At 42.3% G+C, this 27,515-nt stretch overlaps 2 protein-coding genes across 2 annotated transcripts in view; both read left to right on the top strand.

Annotated features, from left to right (window-relative positions):
• rsu1 (Ras suppressor protein 1) overlaps nucleotides 1-10,360 on the top strand; it is a 31,198-nt gene extending 20,838 nt beyond the window's left edge. Inside the window, exon 9 of the mRNA XM_034108732.1 lies at nucleotides 8,459-10,360. Within this exon, the coding sequence (XP_033964623.1) occupies nucleotides 8,459-8,561 (103 nt within the window). The 3' untranslated portion in view covers nucleotides 8,562-10,360. The remainder of the gene's footprint in view (nucleotides 1-8,458) is intronic.
• A 5,204-nt stretch (nucleotides 10,361-15,564) lies between these two features.
• Nucleotides 15,565-25,966, top strand: c1ql3a (complement component 1, q subcomponent-like 3a). The gene is made up of 2 exons (XM_034108346.2): nucleotides 15,565-16,349; nucleotides 22,997-25,966. Exons 1-2 carry the CDS (start codon nucleotides 15,759-15,761, stop codon nucleotides 23,174-23,176), a joined length of 771 nt encoding a protein of 256 aa, XP_033964237.1. The 5' UTR covers nucleotides 15,565-15,758; the 3' UTR covers nucleotides 23,177-25,966.
• Nucleotides 25,967-27,515: the final 1,549 nt, after the last annotated feature.

Genomic DNA, 27,515 nt, shown 5'->3' with positions numbered 1-27,515 from the left:
TGTGTGTGTGTGTGTGTGTGTGTGTGTGTGTGTGTGTGTGTGTGTGTGTGTGTGTGTGTGTGTGTGTGTGTGTGTGTGTGTATGTGCGAGGTGGTTTGCAGTCCTGTACCACAGAGGGTGAAAGCTCTGCTCCATCTTTACAAAAACAATGGTAGTGTAGCTTATTTATACGTCAATGTGTCGGAAATCAAGAACACAAAAACACAAAACCTCGACTCAACAAAGGCAGGTTCAGGCAGGGGCAACCGAGGTAAACGCCGAGCTCAATCGTAGTCTGGGGGAAACTGTGAAAGGTCGAAAACGCAGGTAGAGTCGGGTGCAAGCGAAGACTCACGGCACCAAAGCAGAACTGGTGGAAGTGGTCTGGTATATATGTCTTTATGTCTTTATTAGGATCCCCATTAGCACTAGCATGAGCATTGGCTATTCTTCCTGGGGTCCTCACACACTCAAAACATACATAAACATACAACAAAATTAAAACAGCTCATCATTTCATGCTATTTACAGTGAAATGAAGTGAAACTAAAATGGTCATCCAATTATCGCCATCCTAAGGCCAAAGAAAAGTAAATACAAATAAGTGTACATAATAATATATGCATACATAGCCACAGGCACAGTTCAAATTTACTTTGTAATACTTAAATAATTTTTTAGCAACCTTTTGAAATGTACTTGAGAATTTTCCTGAATGATGTGAACCGGTAAAGAGTTCCAGCTGATCACGGCTCTGGACTGTTTTCTGTCCCATATTTGATTTAGATTTGGGTAATAGAAACCTTCCTTCTATTGTATGTCGTGTTTGATAGTTATGTTGTGCATATTGCGCTATAAACCTTTGTGATAATATATCTGGTGAGTGAGTCACTGTAACATTTCAATTCAATAAAATATAAGTTGAATATATACTGGGGAGCTGATTAGCGAATGAGGAGCCGGTGAGGGAGTGTGAGCAGGTGGAGGTACGGGCGGGTCAATGGGAGGGGCTGGGTCTGAAACGAATGCAGAGTTAATACAGAATAAAGCAACATTAGGCAAGAATGATAAGTAAGAAAGGAAAACTCCAAACTGTTTTGGTGAATTACATTTGAGTCTGATCAGCAGTTTAATTGTACTTTGTTGAAGTGGCACATTAACGCTCGACTTTAAAACGTTTTACTCAAATAGACTCAACTGATTTGCGACAACTTTACTTTGTTTGCTCCCAAAATGAGTCGAATAATAAACCACCTTTATGCAAACACAATGAGCTGACAATATTCAGTCACTGTCAAGTGGCACAAAAGCATGAATAATTATCACTGAACACATATTCCAAACTTCAGCAAATAATGATCTGTGCTCGATTGATTATTGGATCCATAGCTGTCTGGACATGAACCCGTTTCCCTGTGTGCATGTTAGCTTCTCCGCGGTGATCTAATCGTACACTTTATAGTTGCTTTAATCTACAGTGACACGTCTCTGGAGAGTTGTGAAATTCACTGCTAAACAACATATTTCTTTATTTGAGGAGATTGCTTTGGGTTTAAATCCTCTTCCAGGACATTTACCTGCAGCTGTTGTGGGATGTTTCATCATCTAATCTCCTTTAATGTGGTTAATGAGATATCTAATGTCATTTTATCTGAGCCTGATCTGAGCGTTAACTGTTCCTGCAGGAGCCCGGAGATACAACGCAGATAAACGTGAGCTGCACTTTGTGTGTTCACTTCACAAAGTTCTTTTTGCTGATTTCACGTATGGATAAAAAAGCGTATGTTCACGCAGACGTCCCACAGAGTGCTGCTGAGTCAGCGGGAATGTAACTAATGATGAGGACAGAGGTCTTTGCCACCATTGGCTAAAAGCACCAGTTGTTTGTCATGAATCTTAATTAGTATCTTTCCTACTTCTTTCCTCCCCCCCCCTGCTCTTCCGTATCTCCACTGCTGCCCTCCTTCTCCTCCTTAATGTCTCTCTGGCTGCTGCAAAGGAAGTTACTGAATTGCTTTGTAGCTCTGGTGAAGACGAGGTGAGAGGAAGGCCCCCATCAGATCGATGGCCTTTGGCCTCCCAGCGCATTTATCAAACAGGCACTCACACATAGATATGTTTAACTTTTGTAACACACACACACACATCCCGATAAAGAAAAGAAAATAGCAACTTTCACACACACACACACACACACACACACACACACACACACACACACACACACACACACACACACACACACACACACACACACAGGGCGGACTTTTGCCATGATTAATTAAGCCGTGTGGAATAGCAGAGCTCCATAAAGACATCATCAGGAATCTGAATCCATTCTCCTCCATTCTTCTGCATTTAATTGGCCTTAACAGTTCATTACTAGAGCCACACACACACACACACACACACACACACACACACACACACACACACACACACACACACACACACACACACACACACACACACACACACACACACACACACACACACACACACACACCATGTATACATCACTTCAGGGGACATTACATTGACTTACATGCATTTCCTGGATACTTATCCTAACCTTAACCATAACCAACACATGCCTAACCCTTACCCTTAACCTTACCCTAAACCAGTGCTTCTCAAAGTGTGGTCCGCGGACCACTGGTGGTCCGTGAGCGCCCCCTAGTGGTCCGCGAGTATATTGGTAACATTTCACATTTTAAATAAATAAATACATTTAAGTTGTCCGCACTCTCGCGGGAATATCTCCGCAATGGAGCGAGCTAAAGTTTCACTTTCGATTGCATGATATAGCCCAGCGCAACACCTTCATCCCACTTGCTGTCACTTGTTTATACCATTTTCAGGCGATTTGTAATCTGTTCTAGAAAAACGATGCGATTTTGGATATTTGTGGAGTTAGGTGGTCCGCGAGTGTTTTTTTATTGGTGAAGTGGTCCTTGGTGTGAAAAAGTTTGAGAAACACTGCCCTAACCCTAACCAAGTCTTCACCCTAAAAGTAATGATCCCCCTCATGGGGACCTCCAATTTGTCCCCATAAGGGAGGCCAGTCCCCACACGTGACTATGTAAACAGATTTAGGTCCCCACAAGTATAGTAATGCTAGACCACACACACACACACACACACACACACACACACACACACACACACACACACACACACACACACACACACACGTAAATGATCTTTAGCTAGAACTGTTAAGTGTTGTTTCGCTAGGATAAAAGCATAATAAAACTGTGTGTGTGTGTGTGTGTGTGTGTGTGTGTGTGTGTGTGTGTGTGTGTGTGTGTGTGTGTGTGTGTGTGTGTGTGTGTGTGTGTGTGTGTGTGTGTGTGTGTGTGTGTGTGTGTGTGTGTGTGTTGTAAAGAAATATTTGTATGTATTCAGGTTAGTAAACTATCAAGATGCTTAAAAAGGGAAAATGATTTGTGTAGAAAACTGGGCTGGTTTTGGGCCTGCTAACATGTGGTTTTGTGAGGACAAAGGAAGAGGGGGAAGGTGTGGAGTTGACATAGTCATCTCAGATCCCTGTGATAAGGAAGCTGAGCCACTGGGATTGGGGACTTAAGATGTGGGGTGTTGATGATAATTTGGGCAGCCAATCACTGGTCTGGAAGGGAGGCGCAGATAACTCCTCCTTGGGTCAGCGAGGGATATAGACAGAAACCCCGCTGTGTTCGGTCTCTTTCTCCTCTGGCTGGCTGGCTGGCTGGCTCACGTGAGTATCAGGTAAATGTGGGATCCCACAGAACTGTATGTAATTTGTACTGTATTGATTGTATTGCATTGTATATTACCATCAAAGTGGATTATTGTTAAACGGTTACTTGTAGGTTCTGGGTTTCCTTCCTGTAAGATAATGGCTCGTGTAGGAACGCGAGGAGATTTAAGAAAGTGGACAAGTTGTCTACCAAATCTCCTAACAGTGTGTGTGTGTGTGTGTGTGTGTGTGTGTGTGTGTGTGTGTGTGTGTGTGTGTGTGTGTGTGTGTGTGTGTGTGTGTGTGTGTGTGTGTGTGTGTGTGTGTGTGTGTGTGTGTGTGTGTGTGTGTGTGTGTGTGTGTGTGTGTGTGTGTGTGTGTGTGTGTGTGTGTGAGACAAAATGCAGTGCGCCGTGAGCTGTGGAAACATCGTCAGGCAGATGAGGCAAAAGCAGGATTATGCGGGGCTAACAAATTCTAAAATAAAAAACATTCATCGTGCAAATTGCAGAGAGAAGCACCCTTCAGGTTTTCTCTGGATTATATTCACGTCTCTCTACTCATACCAACCAACCAAATCCTGCTTACTCACCGCTTGATACTTTCATTCATTATTTAAATCTTCCAGCACAACACTGGTTATACAATTTAAACATATACGGACCATTTTTAAAACATAGATAAGGCTTTTTAAATAGGTAGTACACTGTTCATGCTTGCCTCTGTGTCTTCAACTGTCAAGAGTGTGACTTAACAACATGGCAGCACGTACTAGAAGTGATTCAAAAACATTCATAAACATCCCTTTTTGAGCAAACACTCCATCATCAATTAGGCTGCATTATTCTCCCCTCTTCACATTGATTCCTGTTGTCCTGACTGATCATTCCCCTCCTCTTCCTTTACATCTTTCCTTCCTCCACTCATCCATCAACGCTAGGAAGCCACAATTATGCTAACAGTAGCGTGTTATGACAGCACTGAGTGTGCCGCATTGGCCACTTATTGACTACATGAATAATCTGGCTTTTCTTAAAGGGAGCGCACACGATCTGTCACCAGCGTCCTGCTCTGATCATTACACCTCTGCGTGTGTGCTCTCCGCTGCCTCCGGTCCACGTACATGCACAAATTGGCAAAATGTAAAAACGAATAATAAATCACTGTTAATTACATTATAACCGTGGTGTGCTCTGCTCTTATTTTTGTATTACTTAGACATTTTTGTCTTCTCTCACTCTGTCTGTATGTATAAGGTACTCATGTTCGCCCATAGGGATACGTAACGAATTAAGGTCCTATTGGAATTAATAATTGTGACTTTCTTCACTGACTTGATTGTTTTCAGATTGTCTCACTGTCCTGAAATTATCAGCTATTTTTTTTTTTTAGTCACGGGTTTTCATTTAAACGAGTTAAATAAATCAACGTAGATGTGACAGGAGGATGGGTGGATTTCCTTCTGGGCGGTTGATCGTTACACAAAAGTTTAACTTTTCTAAAGGAAAATCTGCTGATTTGGTGGAGCTACAGTTAGCTAGGAGCATTTGGGAACCACGAATGTAAAAAAAAGAGAGAAGCCAATTCATCTTGAAATTGTGGAGATATTTCGAGGTGGCTGTGGCTCAGCGACAAAATGGGTGTGTCCAATGGTCAGTGGTTTGATCCCCAGCCTCTGTAGTTAACATGTCAAAGAGTCCAAGGTACTTAACCCTGTAATTGCTACCATAGGCATAAAGGTATCAAAGTGTATTTGAAGGTGGGGTAGGTAAGTTTCAGAAACCGGCTCGAGATACACTTTTTGTTATATTCCATGGAATGCTCTTAACATCCCGATAGCAATGAATATCTGACAAAAAATCCATAAAAAAATGTCATCTGTTGAAGCCGTAATACTGTAAAAGTACGGCTAAACGGATTGGACGGCCTACCTGCCTGTCAGCCTTCCATCGGGGCACAAACTTCTCTCGTGCCCTCATTGGTCATGTGTGCGTTCGCGTGTGTTGGAGGAGGGGCTCTGTAAGGAAGTGGCAGATTTTCTCCAGCTGTGTATTTTCAAATTCTAGCGATCTCGAGCCGGTTTCTCAAACTTACCTACCCCACCTTTAAGTTGCTTTGGATACAACAAGCGTTGGCTAAAAACTGATATGTACTGTAATGTTATTTCAGTCCGGACCAAAGTGATAGAATCAGAATACCTTTATTAATCCCACAGAGGGGAAATGTACATCGTTACAGCAGAGAAGAGCCACAGAGAGCTTAATATGCGACCTAAGAAGCATGCATAAAAGTAAAAAAAGTTACACAATTGATAAAATAAACGTCCACACAGCAGCTTCAGAAGAATCTTCCACCGCTTCCAACGCTTCTCTGACCATTGACTTTGAATGGGGATGACGTCACTTTGCCTCGCTTTTCCCCGAACTGCATTGTGGGGGAGCGAAGCAAAGATTTCCAGGATCTCCAGGATTCAAAAGTTGAGCAATGTTCAACTTTTGAAGCTGAGCTGGAAGCACCAGCCAATCAAACACGTTTATGCAAATCTGAGAGTAGAAGCACTAGCCAATCAAACCGCAGTTAATTTCCTCATATTCCAAACGAGAAATTACGCTAGCAAATCACCCGGTTCTTTACGGCCAGAACTATTACCGGGATACAAACCGGGGGAACCAGGCATGGAGGGAGGTAGAGACAGTGGGGGAAACTGGTAGGTTTTCGCCTGTTTGGGGAGTTTATATATATATATATATTGCTCCCATAAAATCCCCGGGGTTTTTTTCTTTGTATGTCGGAGGCGGGAGATTCATGTGATTGGTTGTTGGTCGCGTTGCTCGCAAAAAATCCACAAGCTGTCAGACACGCCCAGCTCCAAGATTTTCAAGATTTTTGAAAAGCTGCTGTGTGGACGTACCAGTTCTGAGGATTTAGCAGCCAGGTATATATTGCACAGTTATTAACGGCATATATACCATGATCAACTGCCAGCAGACAATGCCGTCCCTAGACTAAAGCCACCATCATGGCGAAAAGCTGTCAACTGTCCCCAGGCCCGGCTGATCCAGACTCTGCACCCCCCCCCCCCTCTCCTCTGGGACCTGACCCCCCATCCGACGGGGCAGGAGTCCCAGCATCACTTTGTCTAAACCGCTCTCTGTCAAATGTGTCTCCCTGCAGACAGCAGACCGTGATGCAACACTTACGCACAGTTTGAGAGCAGCTGGGGCGAGATTTTTTAAAAGAGGAACAGTAAGAGACATTTAAAGCAAACCCAAACGCTCCTCTGGCTGTGTCTGTCCCCCCCCCCCTTCCTCTTTGGGTCTCCGTCTGTCTGGCTCTGCCGTCGGCCTGCTGGGGGTTTGATGGGCAGCAGATATTATGGGCTTTGGCAGCACTTAATTCCCAAGTGCAAGTGTTGACACGGGATGGAGGCTGGGAGAGGAAAGTACAAGACGCTTCAATCATAGAGTGACAGTTACACCACAGTGGATTTGTATCAACGCATCCTCAGTGTGTGTGTGTGTGTGTGTGTGTGTGTGTGTGTGTGTGTGTGTGTGTGTGTGTGTGTGTGTGTGTGTGTGTGTGTGTGTGTGTGTGTGTGTGTGTGTGTGTGTGTGTGTGTGTGTGTGTGTGTGTGTGTGTGTGTGTGTGTGTGTGTGTGTGTGTGTGTGTGTGTGTGTGTGTGTGTGTGTGTGTGTGTGTGTGTGTGTGTGTGTGTGTGTGTGTGTGTGTGTGTGTGTACCCATACCATCACTTACAGGTTGTTTAAAGGGATGGTTATATATTAGTTGTCCTCTTCTGGAACCATAGGTTACAATAGAAGGGACAAGCAAGTGGCAAGTGTGAGGATTTTGAATATACTGCGCATGTGGGTGGACAGTGGTTATTTGGAGACTGCTACTCGATTGAGAAATGTGTGTGTGGACTTTTTGATATGTTTAATTGGCTGTGAAATTGGATGACTATTTGCACTATCGTTATCCAAGTTTTCAAACCAGCTTTCTCTTAAAACATGGGTTGACCAATGATCTATACAAACAGGCTGCTATACACACGGTTGTATTATCTGATTCATTTGGGCAGGCTCCTACATTCCCCAGTTTTTAAAGTCAGCTTGTTTTAAACCCAGGCCAAGCATGAATACAATGAGAGGAGGAAAGAGGAAGACACAATTATTAACAGGCTGTGGGGAAAAGCAAAGAGAGACTGAACTGAAGAATAAGTCTGTTCCACTCCAATGAGCTCTGCCGCATGTGAGCAAGAGACACCCATGGGAGAGAAGAAGTGACAGACAAAGGTGGTGTGTGTGTGTGTGTGTGTGTGTGTGTGTGTGTGTGTGTGTGTGTGTGTGTGTGTGTGTGTGTGTGTGTGTGTGTGTGTGTGTGTGTGTGTGTGTGTGTGTGTGTGTGTGTGTGCGCATGCGAGATGGGGTGGAAGAGACACTGTCCGCGTGTCCAGTACTCAGTTGTAACGGACACTAATAAGTAATGACTCTGTGTGTGCTGTGTGGATATTTGGTGTTTGTTCCAATTAAACCGTCGGCCACTATTCGTCACAGCGTGCCAGTGCTGCTGCTGGCACCTGCAGTTGTATTCGTTAAATTGCCTGGATGGGTGATGGCGGGCACTAGAGACGGTATAACAAGGAATATGATAATTTTTGAAAGAGACAATTCACAAACGGTACACTCATATTGCTATGCTCTAAGCTTGGTTACGACAACTGCCTTCATCCCCACCCTCTCCACTTTCTCCTCCCCAGTCTCTACGGCAGACACATGCAGGCTAACCCAGAACCACCGAAGAAGAACAACGATAAGAGCAAGAAGATCAGCCGCAAGCCTCTGGCCGCCAAGAACAAATAGAGAGGAGACGAAGATGGAGTCGATGCCGGTCAAACTCACTGCATGTGCCTTTTCCTTCTCTCTTTTTTAAGACATTTTGTATTCCATTGAAATGTATGGATTATGTTTCTGAATGTGTTAAATATTGTTTGGACTGTATTCCACTGTGCCTGAGTATATATATTTTTGTTGTCGGTGCTACTTGCTAACAATGCTCAGACTAGTGATAACACCAACAGCATTTAGAATCAAATGTAAGAATGTATTATAATCATCCTAAAAAGGTACTTTAACTTAAATTATAAGGACATACACGGCTGTTAAACTGCTATGATACCAAAGGCTAATATTTAATGTCCAACTATTAAGTCCAGCTTTTTTCGTTTTAATGATAATCAAAAGTGAAAGTAGTCTAAAAACGACAGATGTCCACTTGATGCCGCGGCGTCACTTCTTCACAGCAGCTCGATGTCCACATCTCTGCTGACTCGGCAACGTTCACTCCATTGTTCTAACCCTTTGTTCTCCAGCTCTGTGAAGGCATTCGTTAACCGTGTATTCAACTTTTTTACCTTTTAATGAAATATTAAGCTTTTTTTTTTTTAAAGGGATTTTCTAATTCTCTTCACACCCGCCACCCCTTGAAGTTCTTCTTCTTCAGCTAACGGTGAGCGACAGGCTTTATTTAAAAACGCGTCACAAGAAAAGTATATTAGCTCTTCTTTAGCTAATGCAGTTAGCTTCAAATTCTGCCAGTTTTACACTTCAACCTTTATTTCACCGATGAAAAAACATTTCTTTCATGTTACTACCTTTTCACCAATGCTGTGCACTTTATTTTTAGCTTTCAGTATTCACACACATTTTCTACAGGAAATGCATTTCCTACTAACACATGTGCGGGTCATTCAGAGGTGGTCACAGCTACGTTATGACTGTTTTGGATGATATGTAAAGATATGACTGAGAAAAGAGCAGCAAGTGCCCGTCCAATGCCGGGTGGAAAGACCGCTTCTTTTATTTTGACAATCTATTTCAATACAATTGTGTACTATTGTCTGTAAGATTGAAGAAGCAGTCTGTCTCAGTGATACCTGCCATTAACTGTGTTCAATCTCTGAGAGCTCTGAGGGGCCGATTCACAGAATGGATTGCGTCCGCACGATGAAAACCTCTCTGACTGCAATTATCATTAAGAGTAAGTGTTGCCTTTGCACCAAGAACACTGAAGGCAGAACAAGAGAGGAAAATACAAATTTAATTGCAGAGATTTCTGGAGTTTAAACGCAAACGGAAGAAACCAGATTTGGGTCTAATACGATCACTGGACTCTTTTAAGTGCTCGAGCTTCTGAAACCTCTGCAGATGCTAATAATTCCACTTTAACTGCGTGAGGCTATTAGCGGCATCTTTGTAAATTGGACTGTTTTCGTAATTAGGCTCATTTGCATAGAAAGAGGTGAGTTTTGCGCCAAATGAATGCATATCATCTGATTTAAATTGGCCGTGTGGTCAGGGGTGCATGTCACAGTTGTTGCGGGGGCTTTGAGAATGACCTGCCGTCTCTTTGTGTCCGATTGATGCTGCTGAACAATCCTCTGGTGAATTGGTCCCTGCGAGTCTCTCTGCCTTCAATTTCACTTTCTCTTTGTTGTGTTACTTTGAAACCAAGTGTCCGTCACATTTCAGCCTGTACCGAAGCCGATTTATTGTGTGTTTTAAAGTCATTGTGCTTCTATCACAGGCCAAAATATACTGAAAGTACATCATGCTCACTGTATTGAACACTTATGAATATTATATTAAACAATGAAAATCAATGTTTTCTCTTGTGTCATCTATTTCAGAACCATAATACAGTACAATATAAGCCATAAGAATGGTAAGACGTGTCTAAATACAGTCATGTTTGGGGTTTTAATGTAATTGGCTGATAAGAAGGCGGGGTTTCCAAAGTTTCCTGAATTAAAACAACATTCAATACGGTCGCCTTAGTTTAAGACCTCCATCCATCTCCGAGAGAAAGTAATAATGGCAGCCTGACTCATCCTCTGTTGACTTTCAACCGTGTCACCAGTTTAAAAGCAAAGGCTGTACATAAATGTAAAATGTCAGCTTTGATGAAATAAAGGTGACCTATATGTAACCAAGTATTACCTCCACCCTGAAGTGTAAAACATTCACACTCCGTCCCTTTTCTGTGGATGCTGTCCCTGTTTTTTCTTCACTTCATCTCAATTCATCTCACACCTTTCCAAGGACACGATGAGTCCCAGGCTAACTAAAGCCCATTGATTTTCACGAGGTGATTTATAGGTGGCGTGTGTGTTAGGGCAGGCTCGATTGTCTAAGGTGGGCTGCACAGTGCCACTTTAATGAGGGCGGTGACACAGGGCAGAGAAACAAGCCCCCGCCCACCAGAGGATGAGCCGCTAATATACAGCTGCTGCTTTAATGACCGCAGCATTCACACAGAGCAAAGGCAAACATCTGTCTTTAAACATTAATATATTTCAAATGTTCTATTTCATATTGTGTCCAATTCCTTTTAATATCTCTACAGGTGTTGCTGTCTTGTTGCTCCTGTAACATAGCGGCATCACTATGTAACACTTGCGCTTCTTTTGGCTAGCTCTCCAACTCATTGTATAGGCTAAGGGGCGGGGCATCTCTAAGCAGTTGACCAATCAAAACGGAGCCGGCCAGCTAACCAATCAGAGCTCTGGTTTCAGACAGAGGGTGAAAAGAGGTGCCGCAGCACAGGCAGTATAAGAAAAAAAAGTATGAGAGGACTCTTTAAAGTAGAGACACTATATAATGATATACACCTGAACATCGGCAGGAGAGGACTCTTTAAAGTAGAGACACTACATACTGATATGCACCTGAACATCAGCAGGAGAGGACTCTTTAAAGTAGAGACACTACATACTGATATACATCTGAACATCAGCAGGAGAGGACTCTTTAAAGTAGAGACACTACATACTGATATACACCTGAACATCAGCAGGAGAGGACTCTTTAAAGTAGAGACACTACATACTGATATACACCTGAACATCAGCAGGAGAGGACTCTTTAAAGTAGAGACACTACATACTGATATACACCTGAACATCAGCAGGAGAGGACTCTTTAAAGTAGAGACACTACATACTGATATACACCTGAACATCAGCAGGAGAGGACTCTTTAAAGTAGAGACACTACATACTGATATACACCTGGATATCAGCAGGAGAGGACTCTTTAAAGTAGAGACACTACATTCTGATATACACCTGAACATCAGCAGGAGAGGACTCTTTAAAGTAGAGACACTACATACTGATATACACCTGGACATCAGCAGGAGAGGACTCTTTAAAGTAGAGACACTACATACTGATATACACCTGGACATCAGCAGGAGAGGACTCTTTAAAGTAGAGACACTACATACTGATATACACCTGGATATCAGCAGGAGAGGACTCTTTAAAGTAGAGACACTACATTCTGATATACACCTGAACATCAGCAGGAGAGGACTCTTTAAAGTAGAGACACTACATACTGATATACACCTGGACATCAGCAGGAGAGGACTCTTTAAAGTAGAGACACTACATACTGATATACACCTGGACATCAGCAGGAGAGGACTCTTTAAAGTAGAGACACTACATACTGATATACACCTGGACATCAGCAGGAGAGGACTCTTTAAAGTAGAGACACTACATACTGATATACACCTGAACATCAGCAGGAGAGGACTCTTTAAAGTAGAGACACTACATACTGATATACACCTGAACATCAGCAGGAGAGGACTCTTTAAAGTAGAGACACTGCATACTGATATACACCTAAACATCAGCAGGAGAGGACTCTTTAAAGTAGAGACACTACATACTGATATACACCTGAACATCAGCAGGAGAGGACTCTTTAAAGTAGAGACACTACATACTGATATACACCTGAACATCAGCAGGAGAGGACTCTTTAAAGTAGAGACACTGCATACTGATATACACCTAAACATCAGCAGGAGAGGACTCTTTAAAGTAGAGACACTACATACTGATATACACCTGAACATCAGCAGGAGAGGACTCTTTAAAGTAAAGAAACTACATACTGATATACACCTGGACATCAGCAGGAGAGGACTCTTTAAAGTAGAGAAACTACATACTGATATACACCTGAACATCAGCAGGAGAGGACTCTTTAAAGTAAAGAAACTACATACTGATATACACCTGGACATCAGCAGGAGAGGACTCTTTAAAGTAGAGACACTACATACTGATATACATCTGAACATAAGCAGGAGAGGACTCTTTAAAGTAGAGACACTACATACTGATATACTCCTGAACATCAGCAGGAGAGGACTCTTTAAAGTAGAGACACTACATACTGATATACACCTGAACATCAGCAGGAGAGGACTCTTTAAAGTAGAGACACTACATACTGATATACACCTGAACATCAGCAGGAGAGGACTCTTTAAAGTAGAGACACTGCATACTGATATACACCTGAACATCAGCAGGAGAGGACTCTTTAAAGTAGAGACACTACATACTGATATAATCCTGAACATCAGCAGGAGAGGACTCTTTAAAGTAGAGAAACTACATACTGATATACACCTGAACATCAGCAGGAGAGGACTCTTTAAAGTAGAGACACTACATACTGATATACACCTGAACATCAACAGGAGAGGACTCTTTAAAGTAGAGACACTACATACTGATATACACCTGAACATCAGCAGGAGAGGACTCTTTAAAGTAGAGACACTACATACTGATATACACCTGAACATCAGCAGGAGAGGACTCTTTAAAGTAGAGACACTACATACTGATATACACCTGAACATCAGCAGGAGAGGACTCTTTAAAGTAGAGATACTACATACTGATATACACCTGAACATCAGCAGGAGAGGACTCTTTAAAGTAGAGACACTACATACTGATATACACCTGCACATCAGCAGGAGAGGACTCTTTAAAGTAGAGACACTACATACTGATATACACCTGAACATCAGCAGGAGAGGACTCTTTAAAGTAGAGACACTACATACTGATATACACCTGAACATCAGCAGGAGAGGACTCTTTAAAGTAGAGACACTACATACTGATATACACCTGAACATCAGCAGGAGAGGACTCTTTAAAGTAGAGACACTACATACTGATATACACCTGAACATCAGCAGGAGAGGACTCTTTAAAGTAGGGACACTACATACTGATATACACATGGACATCAGCAGGAGAGGACTCTTTAAAGTAGAGACACTACATACTGATATACACCTGAACATCAGCAGGAGAGGACTCTTTAAAGTAGAGACACTACATACTGATATACACCTGAACATCAGCAGGAGAGGACTCTTTAAAGTAGAGACACTACATACTGATATACACCTGAATGATTTAAACGTATCTATTCGTGGGACGTTGTATCTCTAAATGGTAAAAATTCATATACCGTGTTTTCTCAAAAGGTTGACCAACAGTCTTTGAGCAGATGTACAGTCGGTGTTTGATAACGTGTTCATTTACTGTATATCCCAATACAACAAACCACTGCACGTTTCGCCTAAACTCGTCCGAAACAAACCATTCGTACATGTACCTCACCTTTAGAAAAATACAGAAAAGAATAAAAACATTTTGTTAACAGCAGCACTGATCTTGTTGTTGTCAGTATTGGATTGTTGCCATTGTCATGGGAAATGAAAGCGGAACAACACCTGAACTCTAGTGATTTAGTATTGCACTTAAAAAAGTTGGGTGACTCACAAGAAAAACCTTTAAAAAATGATGAGGATCAAAATCTGTGCATCAGAGGTAAATGCAACACACTGTGCGGACTTAAAATGATTTCATATCTGGAGGGATATCGGGACAGTTTGGCAGCGTTTTGACTTTCCTATAGGGACATGTCCATACCATCCATACCTACAGATATGAACATAGTCATTTGTCTTGTGGAACAGGAGAACACCGAGGCAATGAGAGGCGGTATCGATGTAACTCAAATCAAACCTCGTTCCTCGGGCTTCATTAGGCTTCCAAACGTCCACTTATCGAGAGTCCCTGAAAATGAGCTGTGAAGGTAACGGAGGATCATTGCATTGGCACTTCACTCAATATCTGCACGCTGAATGATAAATTGCTGTGGGGGGCTTATGCGAGCCACAAAAAGTCCAGGGACTGAGAGTGGACAGAGTAATAATAACGATAATATTCATAAACTTTATTCAGAGCCGTTTTCAACACAAAAGTTTCAAAGTGCTTTACAAAGCAATACAATCATGATGAGAGCAAGAACCAGAGTGTCAGTGACAGAGAGGTGTGTCCACATATGTATCAGCTTTGACATCAGTACAGGGTCATTGTTTATTGAACATTGGCATTTTATAGAATTTGACAGCCACGGCTTGTCTAATAGGTGAAGCGTCATTTTATCAGAATACTGGGGACAGACAATTTACCTTTACAGAAGTAAAAGTACCAACACAGCCATTTCAAAAGACAGATTTAACAGATGTCATGAGCAGTGTCCTCAATACACACACTACCTTGTGAGGAATCGTATCTGCCTAAAGTATATCTGGAGTCAGATAAAGTTACCTATAACCCTGTATTACTCTATATGATACCCTGCTGCCCTCTTTCTATTGGAGGACAGAGCATCAGGATCTTCTCTGTTATCTCTCTCTCTCTCTCTCTCTCTCGCTCTCTCGCTGTGTTTATGCGCTTTGACTCCCTCTCAGCTCTGTATCAGACAGACTGATCCACCTTAAGAGTGCAGCTGCTGTATAAACACTTTGTTGGGGGACCTGTGGATCAAAGAGGGGCCAGACCCCGAGTCTGGATTTCAGAGATGCTGAATCCAGAGCTTTTGAAAATCAGCGACCAGTGAGAACTTTGAGAGAGACTTGAATAAGCCGCACATCAGCAGAACAAGTGTGGAGCGTAGAGGGACGCGGACACGAGGGGAGGGGGGCTGTGCTTTAAAAAGTTGATTAAACATACTAAGTGTAGCGTCGCTACACATTTTTTCTCTTTAAAGGGTACCTCTCCAGCCAGCAACATTTCACCCAAAAGCAGACAGCCGGATCGTCCTGCGCTGACGCGGCTGGTCGGCAGGAAACGGCTAGTAGCGGCGGGGGTCCTGGGGGTCGTGATGGTCCTGGTTCTAGTCATCCTCATCCCGGTTCTGGTCAACTCAGCGGGGACGGCGGCGCACTATGAGATGCTCGGCACCTGCAGGATGGTGTGCGACCCGTACGGAACCAAACCCCCCACCAGCACGGCCTCCTCGGACCCGGCCCGAGACAACGGTCTCGTGCAGTCTTTACCCACTTTTATCCAAGGTACAAAAGGGGAACCGGGTCGTCCGGGTAAGGCAGGACCGAGGGGACCTCCCGGTGAGCCGGGGCATCCCGGTCCAGCGGGGCCATCTGGAGACCGAGGGGAGCGGGGCAGACCCGGGTTACCGGGACCTCCGGGGTCCGGGGGAGCTGCAGGGGCGATCAGCGCGGCCACCTACAGCACCGTGCCAAAGATCGCCTTTTTCGCAGGGCTCAAAAAGCAGCACGAGGGCTACGAAGTGCTCAAGTTTGACGACGTGGTGACCAACCTGGGAAACCATTACGACCCCAACGCGGGGAAATTCACGTCCTCCATCCCCGGGATTTATTTCTTCACTTACCACGTCCTGATGCGCGGAGGAGACGGAACCAGCATGTGGGCAGATCTGTGCAAAAACAGCCAGGTAACAAACTGAGCTCACAATCTACCATAGTTATAGTTGTAAGAGGTTATTGTTTTTGTTTTATAAATCTGTTACGCACGAGCTAATGGAGTTACCACTTTATTGAATTTACCTTTTGCCTTCACATCAGATACGGCCTTATATAAAGTGAACTATTGACTGCAGTTCTGGCATGTAAGAGCAGCTGTTATTAGTGTGTGTGTGTGTGTGTGTGTGTGTGTGTGTGTGTGTGTGTGTGTGTGTGTGTGTGTGTGTGTGTGCGCGTGTGCGTGTGCGCGTGTGCGTGTGTGTGCGTGTGTGTGTGTGTGCGTGTGTGTGTGTGTGTGTGTGTGTGTGTGTGGTAGGTAATGGACCATAGGTCAATGGTCTTAATAGGACAGAGAGTCTGAGGTCAGGGTCTGGAAAGGAGATGGGTAATTACTGTTACTGTGGCCCTTATGAGTCAGGGTAGACTTTCTCCATCACTGAGTCTGAACAGAGTGGTCAGACTTCTCTCTGTGCAGACTGAGGCTGTCTAACATGTTGTAAATTAACTAAAGATTAAGTGTCCCTGAACTCTCTGTAAGAGTGTAAAATGAATCCACAGGACAGCAGTGCTGCGGAGCCCTGTGGCCTTTTGCACATCTGATATATGATCTTCATTTCATCTGGTTTCTCTTTAGCCATTTTCAAGTTTCATTAAATCAGAACAAAAGGGGCGGCTTCTCTGTGACCTCAACATTTCTCAATCTTTTCCATCTCGCCCAATAATCATGGTGACCATATTTTTCAAAGGTAAAATAGAAAGGCCAACATTTAAAAACACTCAACTTAGTCATGCATTACAAATGGTAAACCTAAGTTAATAGGACCTAAAGAATTGTAATACAATATGTTAATTATATCAAACACCATGCATGCATTACATTTTAATATATACAAGACAAAAATTTACACTTTTTGTATGACTCCCCAAAGCATCCTGTTAAAAATGTCAGGTGTTTCCCAGCTCCTTTCCAGTTTAGTTAATTAGTTTATAAAATATTTTTATGTTAAGGCATTCATGTAAAATGTGCAGTCAGCTTTTTAAAATATCTCTGCACTATCTCTGGATAGTGTTCCTTGGAGGATTTCAGAAAAGTCTGCAGCCACTAATTGTTTGCTGGCTGACACTAGAAAGTCATGATAAAATAGTAGAATCATTTATTAAGTGCAAGACGTAATTGATAAATAAAACAATAATAAGGCCTGGGGGGGAGGGGCCCTTTGCTGCCTGTGTGCTCGGCTGTGTGTTCCCTCACAGAGTCCTGCTCTCAGTGATCAGCCTGTCAGCAGCAGATCTAATCCGCGGGGCAAACCAGAGTTTCCAGCGTCGCTCCACCAAGCAGATCCCCCCGCTGTCAGCCCGCTGCTGAAACGCTGCTGCAGACAGAACACTGCAAACATGTCTGGGATTAAACCAGTGGAGCCACACACCGTGACAAATCAGATGCTGCTCCAACACGTGTTTCAATAAGAACTATGTGGCTTTTGGTCAGAGAGGGAAAACACTGTGAACATCATCAACACATGAAGGAACTCCCCAGTGCCTTGGAATATGATCCATATTCAAATCAATGCATTTTCTTTTCATTTAAATAGTTCGATTGTACCCACTTTTTTTTGTCCTGGTGTAAACATCCTACTTGTTTACATTTTAATTAGTCACTGGCATAGTTTTTACTTATTTTAAGGAAACCCCCAGAGTGATGAATTCCACATGGAGATTCAAATATTGAAATAGGGTTTTTCACTCTTTCCTGAATTTGTGTGACAGTGTCGAGACAGACTGCAAATTGGGGGGTTTGACATGCAACAAAGGTCCCGTGGCGGGAACTGAACCGGTGATGGTAACATGCTTTACGAAGACACTCTGACTCTCTCCCTTTTGAATAAGATCTGGAGACATCTGGCAGTCATTGCATACAAGACAAATAATAAATCAGAATATGTGTAAAAGCTATACTATCAGATTGGATTCTAATCGGCACGAATAATAATTTGCTGTTATTAGACTAGGATTGATGACAAACTCAGCGTGGAGGCGCAAGCTGCCAGATGAAGGTGAAGCTGAGCAGCCTCTTATTTCCCCAGATTCTGTCAACAGATGTGCTGAAGCCATCTTTGTCTTTGTTCCGTCCTCTGTATACAGGCGCCGCCAAATCTAAAATAATATCCGAATCATATACGTTTTTAAAATATAAATTGGACAGTCAATTCAGCTGCATAATGAGTCATCTTTAAACTTAATACAAATACATTTAATGCAGGACTTCTTCCACCAGCACTACGCATTCAAAAGAAAATCAATACCCAAGATGGTAATTAGGCAAATATTCATTCAACAAGAAGGAGCAAGTGCTGACATGCCTCTGGTGTGGGGCTTTTGTTGGCAATCCATAATACATGTTGTTGTTTATTGGAGAGTCAGGGCTAACACCATGTTGTTTTAACTCACGATAAGATCTCAAACGGGTCAGAGCTTGCTGAAGTATCCTCTCACAATTGGGAGTCACAGTGTCCAACAGGAGAGAATATGAATGAATTCAGCTGGGCAGCCAGGGTTCCCACAGCGAAGGTCATATTACTTTTACAAGAGGAGGTCAGGGAGTCGAGCTCCTCTGTTCTGGACCAAACCGAGGGCTGTGAAACCTGAAATAAAGTCAGCCGGAGTCCGACTGAGCTGGATGACTGTTGCAAAAAGTTGGGATGTGCAGATGGCCCAATTGCCAAATAGTTATGGGCCATTTGGCAATGTCCACAATTTCTGACCAGGGACCAAATCATCAAATTCTACGTATAGCCTATACTCGCAATGTCAAGTGCAACAAGTGTGGGAAAACAACATCAATCATGCCCAAAGTCTTTGGCAATGAAAGCAGATTGCACAGATTCGATGCCAAGTGTTTGCATGTTGCCCTACCTCAATTTGATGGCTATTTTTCATTTGTTTATTTTGGCTATTTGTCAAAAAATTGTAATCACTGTTTGCCAGCGAAATGACTGTAATGGCACTCTAGCGTCTCTTTCTATCTATAGATGGGACAACACAACCTTACAGAAGTCTTGAAAGCACATCTGAAGGCACAGGCTGTGTATATCTCCCTGTGGATTGAGCATTTTGATAATTTTCACAGTATTCATAATATAGCACCTAGTCCTGCTTTAGGGGAAAAAATAGACATGGAAACCCACCATTTTACAGTATGAGACATTTAAAGAAGATGGTACCTGCTGTCAGTAAAACGAATGTGTGTCTAACGTACAAATAGGAAAGTCTGCCCTTTAAAAACAATTTAAGATTAACACCTCTGTGCCTACCTACCAACCCTGGGATATTGTTATAAACTGCTGATAAAACTAGCTTCTCAGGAAAGATGCGTTATGCTTCCTGTGTGTGTGTTATTAAGAGGGGAACCTGGTGAAGATCTTAGGATATCGAGCATGTTACTGAAAGGATTATCCAACATGAGAGCAGAAGACTAAATGATAAAATTAAGATTTGTCAGATTGAAATCAGATTAATCCAATTTAAAAAGAAAAAATCATGTCAATCATACTCTGTCGTTTTACCATAGATTTCAAGCCCTGTATAGTATTACTATGCTGTATCCCTTTGTAACCCAGGGACCTGACCTTAAAGGTGGGGTAGGTCATTTCGGAGAAACCAGCTCGAGTGCGCTAGAATTTGAAAATACACAACCGGAGAAAATCTGCCACTTCCTTACAGAGCCCCTCCTCCAACACACACGAATGCGCACATGACCAATGAGGGCACAAGATAAGTTTGTGCCCAGATGGAAGGCTGACAGGCAGGTAGGCCGTCCAGTTACTTTAGCCGGGCCGGCTAAAATGATTGGTCGTGCTTTTTACAGTACCACGGCTTCCACAGATGACATTTTTTTATGTATTTTTTGTCAAAGCACTTCAGATATTCATTGCTATCGGGATGTTAAGAGCATTCCATGGAATATAACAAAAAGTGTATCTCGAGCCGGTTTCTCAAACGTACCTACCCCACCTTTAAGTGGTGCAATTAAATCGTGACTTCTCTAACCAGGGATGTATTTACAGTCTCCCTCTGTACCCTCTTCAAGGCAAAGCACAGTGATCAGCCATTAAGATGATAAAACGGGCTCATGTGAATTGCTGCTACAGTATTTTCCGAATGTTGAATGTTATATTTTCAGCTCTGGTTATTCTTGCTGAACAGCTGCTTCAGTTGTCTTACACTATGCTCCTAATTAGATTGTGTTAAAGAGGGTGGCATGCAGGCCACAAGTAAGACAAAGGCCCTTATTAGAGGATTAGTTATCTTAACAATATCATGGTTATATTATTTGATTACTTTAAGGCAGTGGTTCTCAAAGTGTGGGGCACGCCCCCCCAGGGGGGCGCAGAGGCATGACAGGGGGGGCGCGAGAGACCAGGGGGGAAAATGGTTATTAAAAAATAAATCATATTTTGAAAAAGTATTGATTGAAAAAAATATGATACAGTACAGTACTATTATGTCTGGGTCACTGTGTTTCATGTGTGTGTGGAACGAGCCATTTTGTGTGCGTGCACTCATAGAGAGAGAGAGCGCTGCTATAGAGGTCAATATATCCCTAATGGCCTTTGTCCATTCATTGAACAAGAGCTAGCTGTCATCATATATCAGAAGCAACCCACATAAATGTACAGCTAAACATGTGTTCACAATATTTTTAGATTTTGTGTGTAGGCTTTGTCTGAAAAGGTGGTTAAGAAACTAGAATAAATGTAGGCTTGGTTTTCAGCGTGTGGTTGAGGGTGTTGCAGTGACTGCTGTCTTGGCCTTGGGGCAGAGTTCATTAGAGCCACTGTGGAGCCACAACAGAGGGTAGCCTTGATGGACGTGAGCAACAGGACAACCAAACTCTTATGCCCCTTTCACACCAGCGCTTTTTCAGCTCTGAAAAGCGCCGTTTTTTCCTGTTCACACCGCAGCGGCTCCGTCTCTTAGCTCCGGAATCGGGTTCACTTCCAGCTCCAAAAAATTGTCGGTCTAGACTTTAGAGGCAAGAGCTTCGGAGCTAAGAGGTGGCGTCGCTTACGTCTCTCTTACGTCGAGGCGTGCAGGAAACTAAACCCACCTCCCATGGGTCGACTGTTATGCCTGCCTACAAGCAGTAGTGCTTATAAACACACTTTATAAAGTCAGGCAACACTAACCAGGCTTCGTGTGATTCTGTTTATTTGTGCCTTACTTTGACCATCCGTTCACAGTTATCGATCATTGTGGAGAGAGGCAGACGTGTTGTTTTGTATTATTGGAGCTATCGGATGCAAGTAGTCAGTTTAGCTTCGGTTGCTATGGTAACATCACCCGTTTTATACCAGAGAAACTTTCATAACAGCGTTGTGATACCAAACAGCGTCAATTCAGACTGACACACATTCACTTAGGCTAAGGGGAACTGGGGATATGCATCAGCTGCTTGTGTGAGTCGGACAGTGAATACTTTAGAGCGGCCGCTGCAGTGTGAGCTAACCGGGAGCTAACGGGAGAATACACTCCCGTGGAAGAGCAGCACTGCAGCGGTCGGTAAATGCTGCAGAAACACATTAATAAACAATGAACCACGGCACTCTGGAGCAAAGCATAAGGTTGGAGAAGTCGTTATTCAATTTATTCTGGCTTCGTGTGATTAAAAGCAACACGATCATCGACCCGACGCAGTTCCCCGTTGTTGTGAGCGCCGTAATGGGTGCCGTTGGGGGGCAAATCAGCGATGTAAACGGTGACGTCATGACGCAGCAGGGGCAGCTCTGGGGCGCCAGTGGGCGGTGTGCTAATATTTCTTTCTCTGAGTTGGTTTTGATGTAAAGCCCAACTAACACAATGGCAATTTTTCTTTAAAACCAATCGAGAGATTATTGCAAACAAGTCCCCTTTACTCTCATTCTATAGAGTGGAGCAGTGATCACGTATATTTGTAGGCGAACCCGGAAGTTAGCATGGTAGGGCTAAATACAGAAAATAAGACCTGTGACAAACAAACTTTTATGATAATTCCACATTTTGTTCAGCAGGATAATCTCCACACATTAACACCACCTTTGTTAGTTATAGCATAAATGCAATGGCCAGCAGTAAGCTAATGTTAGGCTATAAAAGACCTACATCACGATCACATGACTTTGCGTCAAACTCCGCAAAGCTAAAGGCGGCTAATGTTCGTCGTAATGAAGCTTCAGACATTCAACAGTGTCAGAGTAGAATGAAAAATTCTCTGAAGCTTGTGTTAACAACAGACGTTATTTTGAGAATCTAACTAAAAACTCTGTTATATTCTATTTCTTAATCCAACACTTAAATCACAAGCAAGATATATCGAATACTATTTGTGTAGTTCGTTTTTTGGTCTTTGGTCAGTGTCTGAAAGTGTCCAGTGTAGACAAGGTGCACCACCCTCCAAGATGTGTGATTTCAGTTGTGCTTTTGAGTGTTAATGTGTACGATGACTGTGTGTGTGTGTGTGTGTGTGTGTGTGTGTGTGTGTGTGTGTGTGTGTGTGTGTGTGTGTGTGTGTGTGTGTGTGTGTGTGTGTGTGTGTGTGTGTGTGTGTGTGTGTGTGTGTGTGTGTGTGTGCGCATCCCTGCAGGTGCGTGCCAGTGCCATCGCCCAGGATGCGGACCAGAACTATGACTATGCCAGTAACAGCGCCGTGCTGCACCTGGAGCCAGGAGACGAGGTGTACATCAAACTAGACGGGGGCAAAGCTCACGGAGGAAACAACAACAAGTACAGCACCTTCTCTGGGTTCATCATCTACGCTGACTAGACGCAACGACACACTCTGACCTCAGATAATGCAGACCTCGTGGCCAAATCCTTCACCGAATCTTCCTCAGACTTGCTCTTTAAAATGTGGACTAACCAGTATACTTTCGCCTTCATCACCTGCATATTACAACATCACTGTCCGAGTGACTTCGGACAAACGCATTAATGAAACGATCGGATTGTCAAAGTGTGGGATGCTGTCACATGGGGAGGAGTGCACGAAGCATCAGTTAGCTGTAGCTTATGATGGTATTAGAGGTAATGGTCTTAAATGAGGTGTTAACATTAAGAGGAATGAGTTACACTGGTGTGTCATCACCCTTACATTTGATTGGTCGAAAGAGAACATCGGATAGAAATGGAGGAGCTAATGAGTATATCTGAAAATTGACAGTGGGATGATTGTGTGCAATATCTAATATATAATATTCATGGTGATTATGTATAAGAAAGCTCCCAGATATCATGCATTAAGGAGAAGCTGGTAACACTTGAACTGCATTTTGAAACACTATCAGCAGCCTCTCATGTCAAAACATAGTCACATCTTTCATAGAATAGAAAACTAATGAAATATCTTCTCATCTTTATTATTTTTCATGTAATACAATCAATCTGTATCATGATGATTTAATAATGTGCCGATATCTTAGCATGGCTTTGTAACACCACTTTGTAGAAGTTCATCATTTCACATTGGCCCTCTGCAAATACAGATATAAATACATATTTTTGTGATATAAAAGCTACAGGCTAGAGATACACATATATGTTTTACCCAAAGTAGCTACCATTGAGGACGGAGATCTCATGTCTTTATTAGTTATTTATATATATTTTAATTCAATATATATTTATAAGTCATAGTATTATAATTATATTGATCTAAATGGAGGGATTAAGTATTTTCTCTAAAACTATATTACAAATATATTGGGAGATAAAATAAGGAAAGGTGGAATTCATTGGAATACTTTGGACACATGACCTTAGTCTGTCCAAAAATCCAGGCTGACTACACAATGTGTGTTTCTCAATGTCGAGGACACTTGCTTGGTAGCACATGTCTTCCGAGTCACTTGCTTCTGAAGCGAGGCAAGAATCCATCCTGCATTCGGAAAACGAAGAGTGGAACAGGCGAGCAAGTGTGCGTCATATGAGAGGCCCCGCCTTACTCGCTTTCCTCCACAGATTTGGGGAAATTGGTCCGTGCGCAAAGCATTGTGGGGATTTTAAGACCGCAGAGTCTACACATGTGCAGCCTCGAAATTTCTCGCTACGAAGTGCGTACTTCGTAGCGAGAAATTTCGAGGCTGGGGTCGGTAGAATTTCAAGTATGCTGGACATTGGAACAGTCCTTCGGCGGCACTCGATGACGTAGTGTGCTTGAAATAGTGGCTCTGGAGCAGCCTTCCTCGACATTGAGAAACACCCACAGCTTTTCAAGTCTTTGTGCTGAATTACACTTAGCATTAAATGAGCACATTGCTGGAAGGAAACAAGTGTATTTCACGAGATTGAAGACTTGTTCCTTTCTTAACAATATCTCCCTGAGATTCAGTTGTCAGAAGACACACGTGTGTTGTTTAGGACACAACAACTGACACCCCTTTGATTATTAAGTCATTTAAATGTGACTTTTTTTTGCAGAGTACAATTTGACTTAAAAGTAAAAGCACAGGTGTTAAGGATAAAACCAATGATGGCTGGTTCCCATTTAGCTGCTTTGATTTCAGGTGCCTGGTATTGTACATGCCAACATCGTTAGCATCATTAGCAACACCTGTGCTTCTCTTGCTGCGACACAATCTAAATGTGTGCTGAGAGAAAGGCTTATTCTAATGAACCAGTATCTTACTATTGCTGTTGGTAAATGACAGTAACGGTTGAACCCTTGGGAAAACATCAAACTTGCAGAGCTTCGCAGAGGAGCAGACTGAATGGTGACTTGACAAATGTTAGCGTGTTAGACGCTACTTAAATTGCTAACCACCTAACCCTAAGCCTACATGACATTTCAGTATTTATCACAGTTTGGCTTCAAAAGAAATGGAGATTTATGTTTTGATTTGAATTATAATACAACAAAATATATTAGTTTATTCAAATACAGCTCTGACCTAAACACAATTGATCATTTTGGGTGTTGGAATCAGTGCTGCTTTGATATGGCTGTGAACTGACTGCAACATTTGGAAACTCCAAATTGAGTTTCTTCACATGGCATCGAAACAAATATGACAAATTAAAAGTTGTTTACCAGTTCTAACCAAGCAGGAGCCACCCACACTGAGTGGCTCCAATGTGTGTGTTCCTCTGATGTGTGTCCTGATATGTATTGAAATAGTGTTGCTTGATTGGCTGTGGTTCAGCCCCGGTGTGCGTACTCCTTCGCCCTGACCAAAGTTGTGAACTGAAAGCACTATGCAGAAGTAGAGAATAACAATGTATCACTGTACATGTATGTTAAGGATAGAAAGTGTGCATCACTGTAATGGGAATCATGTGTAAATACTGTAGTGATACAAACTGTTCTTATTTTTTCTGCCTACCCCATGTACAGAATGCTAGAAGAGTGTATAATGGTTTTAAATACTTGATTAATCAACTCCTTATTCAGTAACCACTGATTGTCTTGAAGTTCCAGCCTCACCAGTGTATTGGTGTGAAAGGCATATGTATGGTAGATACAGTGTCAGGTGTGTGCAATACTATAAAACACGTTGCACTTCTCTTCTGTCTGACAACAGTCACCTGTGTACTGTTACCTCAAAAATGTCTCCATTAAATGGACTAATGTAACATGTGTTGACTGATTTATTTGTTGTTCAAATGGGGGGGACATAGTGGTTTTACCATGAGTCTCCAAAGTACAGATTAAGAAGATACAAGTACTCAGATAATAATAATAAACTTTATTTTGAAAGTGCTTGACAGAAAACATAACAATATTAAAATAATATTCAAATTAATACAGAACAAGATAAAACATCTACAGTGATAAAATGTTAAAATAAAACAATTTAAAAAACAAAAGGAAAAACAGAAGATAAATACAGTAAAACATGGACACTGATACTAGTGACAATTGAAAGTTAACCCAAATGAAAAGCCATATTCAAAAGATAGGTTTTTAATTTGCTTTTAGATGACCAGATGACTTTGGAAAAGGTCTGTCAAGGTTTACGGTAAACGATTATCATGGCCAAATGATTAACGATTACATTACATGTTACTTGTTGGACGCTTTTATCCAAAGCGACTTCCATACTCAATACTGTGGACAATCCCCACAGGAGCGATTTGGGGTGAAGTTTCTCAGGGACACAACGACATGCTGACTGCAGTGGGGTTTGAACCTGCGGCCCCCTGATCCGAACACCTACGCACAACCCACTGCACCACACGCCTCCCACGATAACAAAAACAGAACACAAAAAGGAAACTGATATGATTTAGTTGCTTCTGGATTATTTGCACGTTGGTGTGGATATTTCACTTTTAACCCATAAGGAGGACCCACCGTGACACGAGTGTCACATGAACTTTAAATGTTCTGGAAAGTTCCCGATACAGCTTTAGCCTTTATTTTATCTCATGAAGTCGCTAGGTGACACTGAACAGTCTGGTGGGTCATGGTCCAGGTCATGTGACTTTGTGTTCCCATAACAACATGTCCAAGATGTCCATGTGCCACACATGTGACAGAACTAGCTACATTTCAAAAGCTTGTTGTTGTTGCTAAAGGTCAAATTCAAGCCATTTAAGAATGAAAATGCTTACATAACATGTCCTTTATTACATTCAACCTGTTGTGGAAACATTTCTTGATCAAATTGATATGAAACCAATGAGACATGGACTTTAACCCTAAACTTTCACAGTAAACCCAGTGACATATATGCACAATTAGAAATATTATTATGATCTGCTCAGTTAATTTAGCTGATACAATTATATTTAGTTAATATGTTCTTATTCTTCAATTCAAAGAATGTTCAAGCTAATTCAAACCAAAAAAATCATCCTCATTAATTAGTTATAAATGAGAGTTATTTTACCATTAAAGCCCAATGTGACATATATGTCACATTTCAGATATTTGACACTAGGGGGGGGGGGGGGGGTTACTTGTTAGAAATGTGTTCTAGGTGGTCTATTTAGTATAAATTATGTTCCCCTTAATTTCCCCAAAAGTAGAAATGGGTCCGGGTTCTTGTATACGTTAAAATATCTCAGCTCTTGCCAAAAACCTGTATATTGCTAAGGCTTACTTAAAAAAATAGTACTGTGGTACAGTTGACTATTTCATATTTACAGGAATGCCTACTTTTGAT

Source organism: Pseudochaenichthys georgianus, chromosome 20, assembly GCF_902827115.2.
Source record: "Pseudochaenichthys georgianus chromosome 20, fPseGeo1.2, whole genome shotgun sequence".
Taxonomy (NCBI): Eukaryota; Metazoa; Chordata; class Actinopteri; order Perciformes; family Channichthyidae; genus Pseudochaenichthys; species Pseudochaenichthys georgianus.
This window is presented reverse-complemented; position numbering and strand designations above follow the sequence as displayed.

Excerpts from the sequence above, each read along its gene's own strand:
- c1ql3a (XM_034108346.2), top strand. The coding sequence starts at position 15,759 with ATGGTCCTGGTTCTAGTCATCCTCATCCCGGTTCTGGTCAACTCAGCG. Across the intron at positions 16,350-22,996 it reads ATCTGTGCAAAAACAGCCAG|GTGCGTGCCAGTGCCATCGC; the intron begins GTAACAAACTGA and ends GCATCCCTGCAG.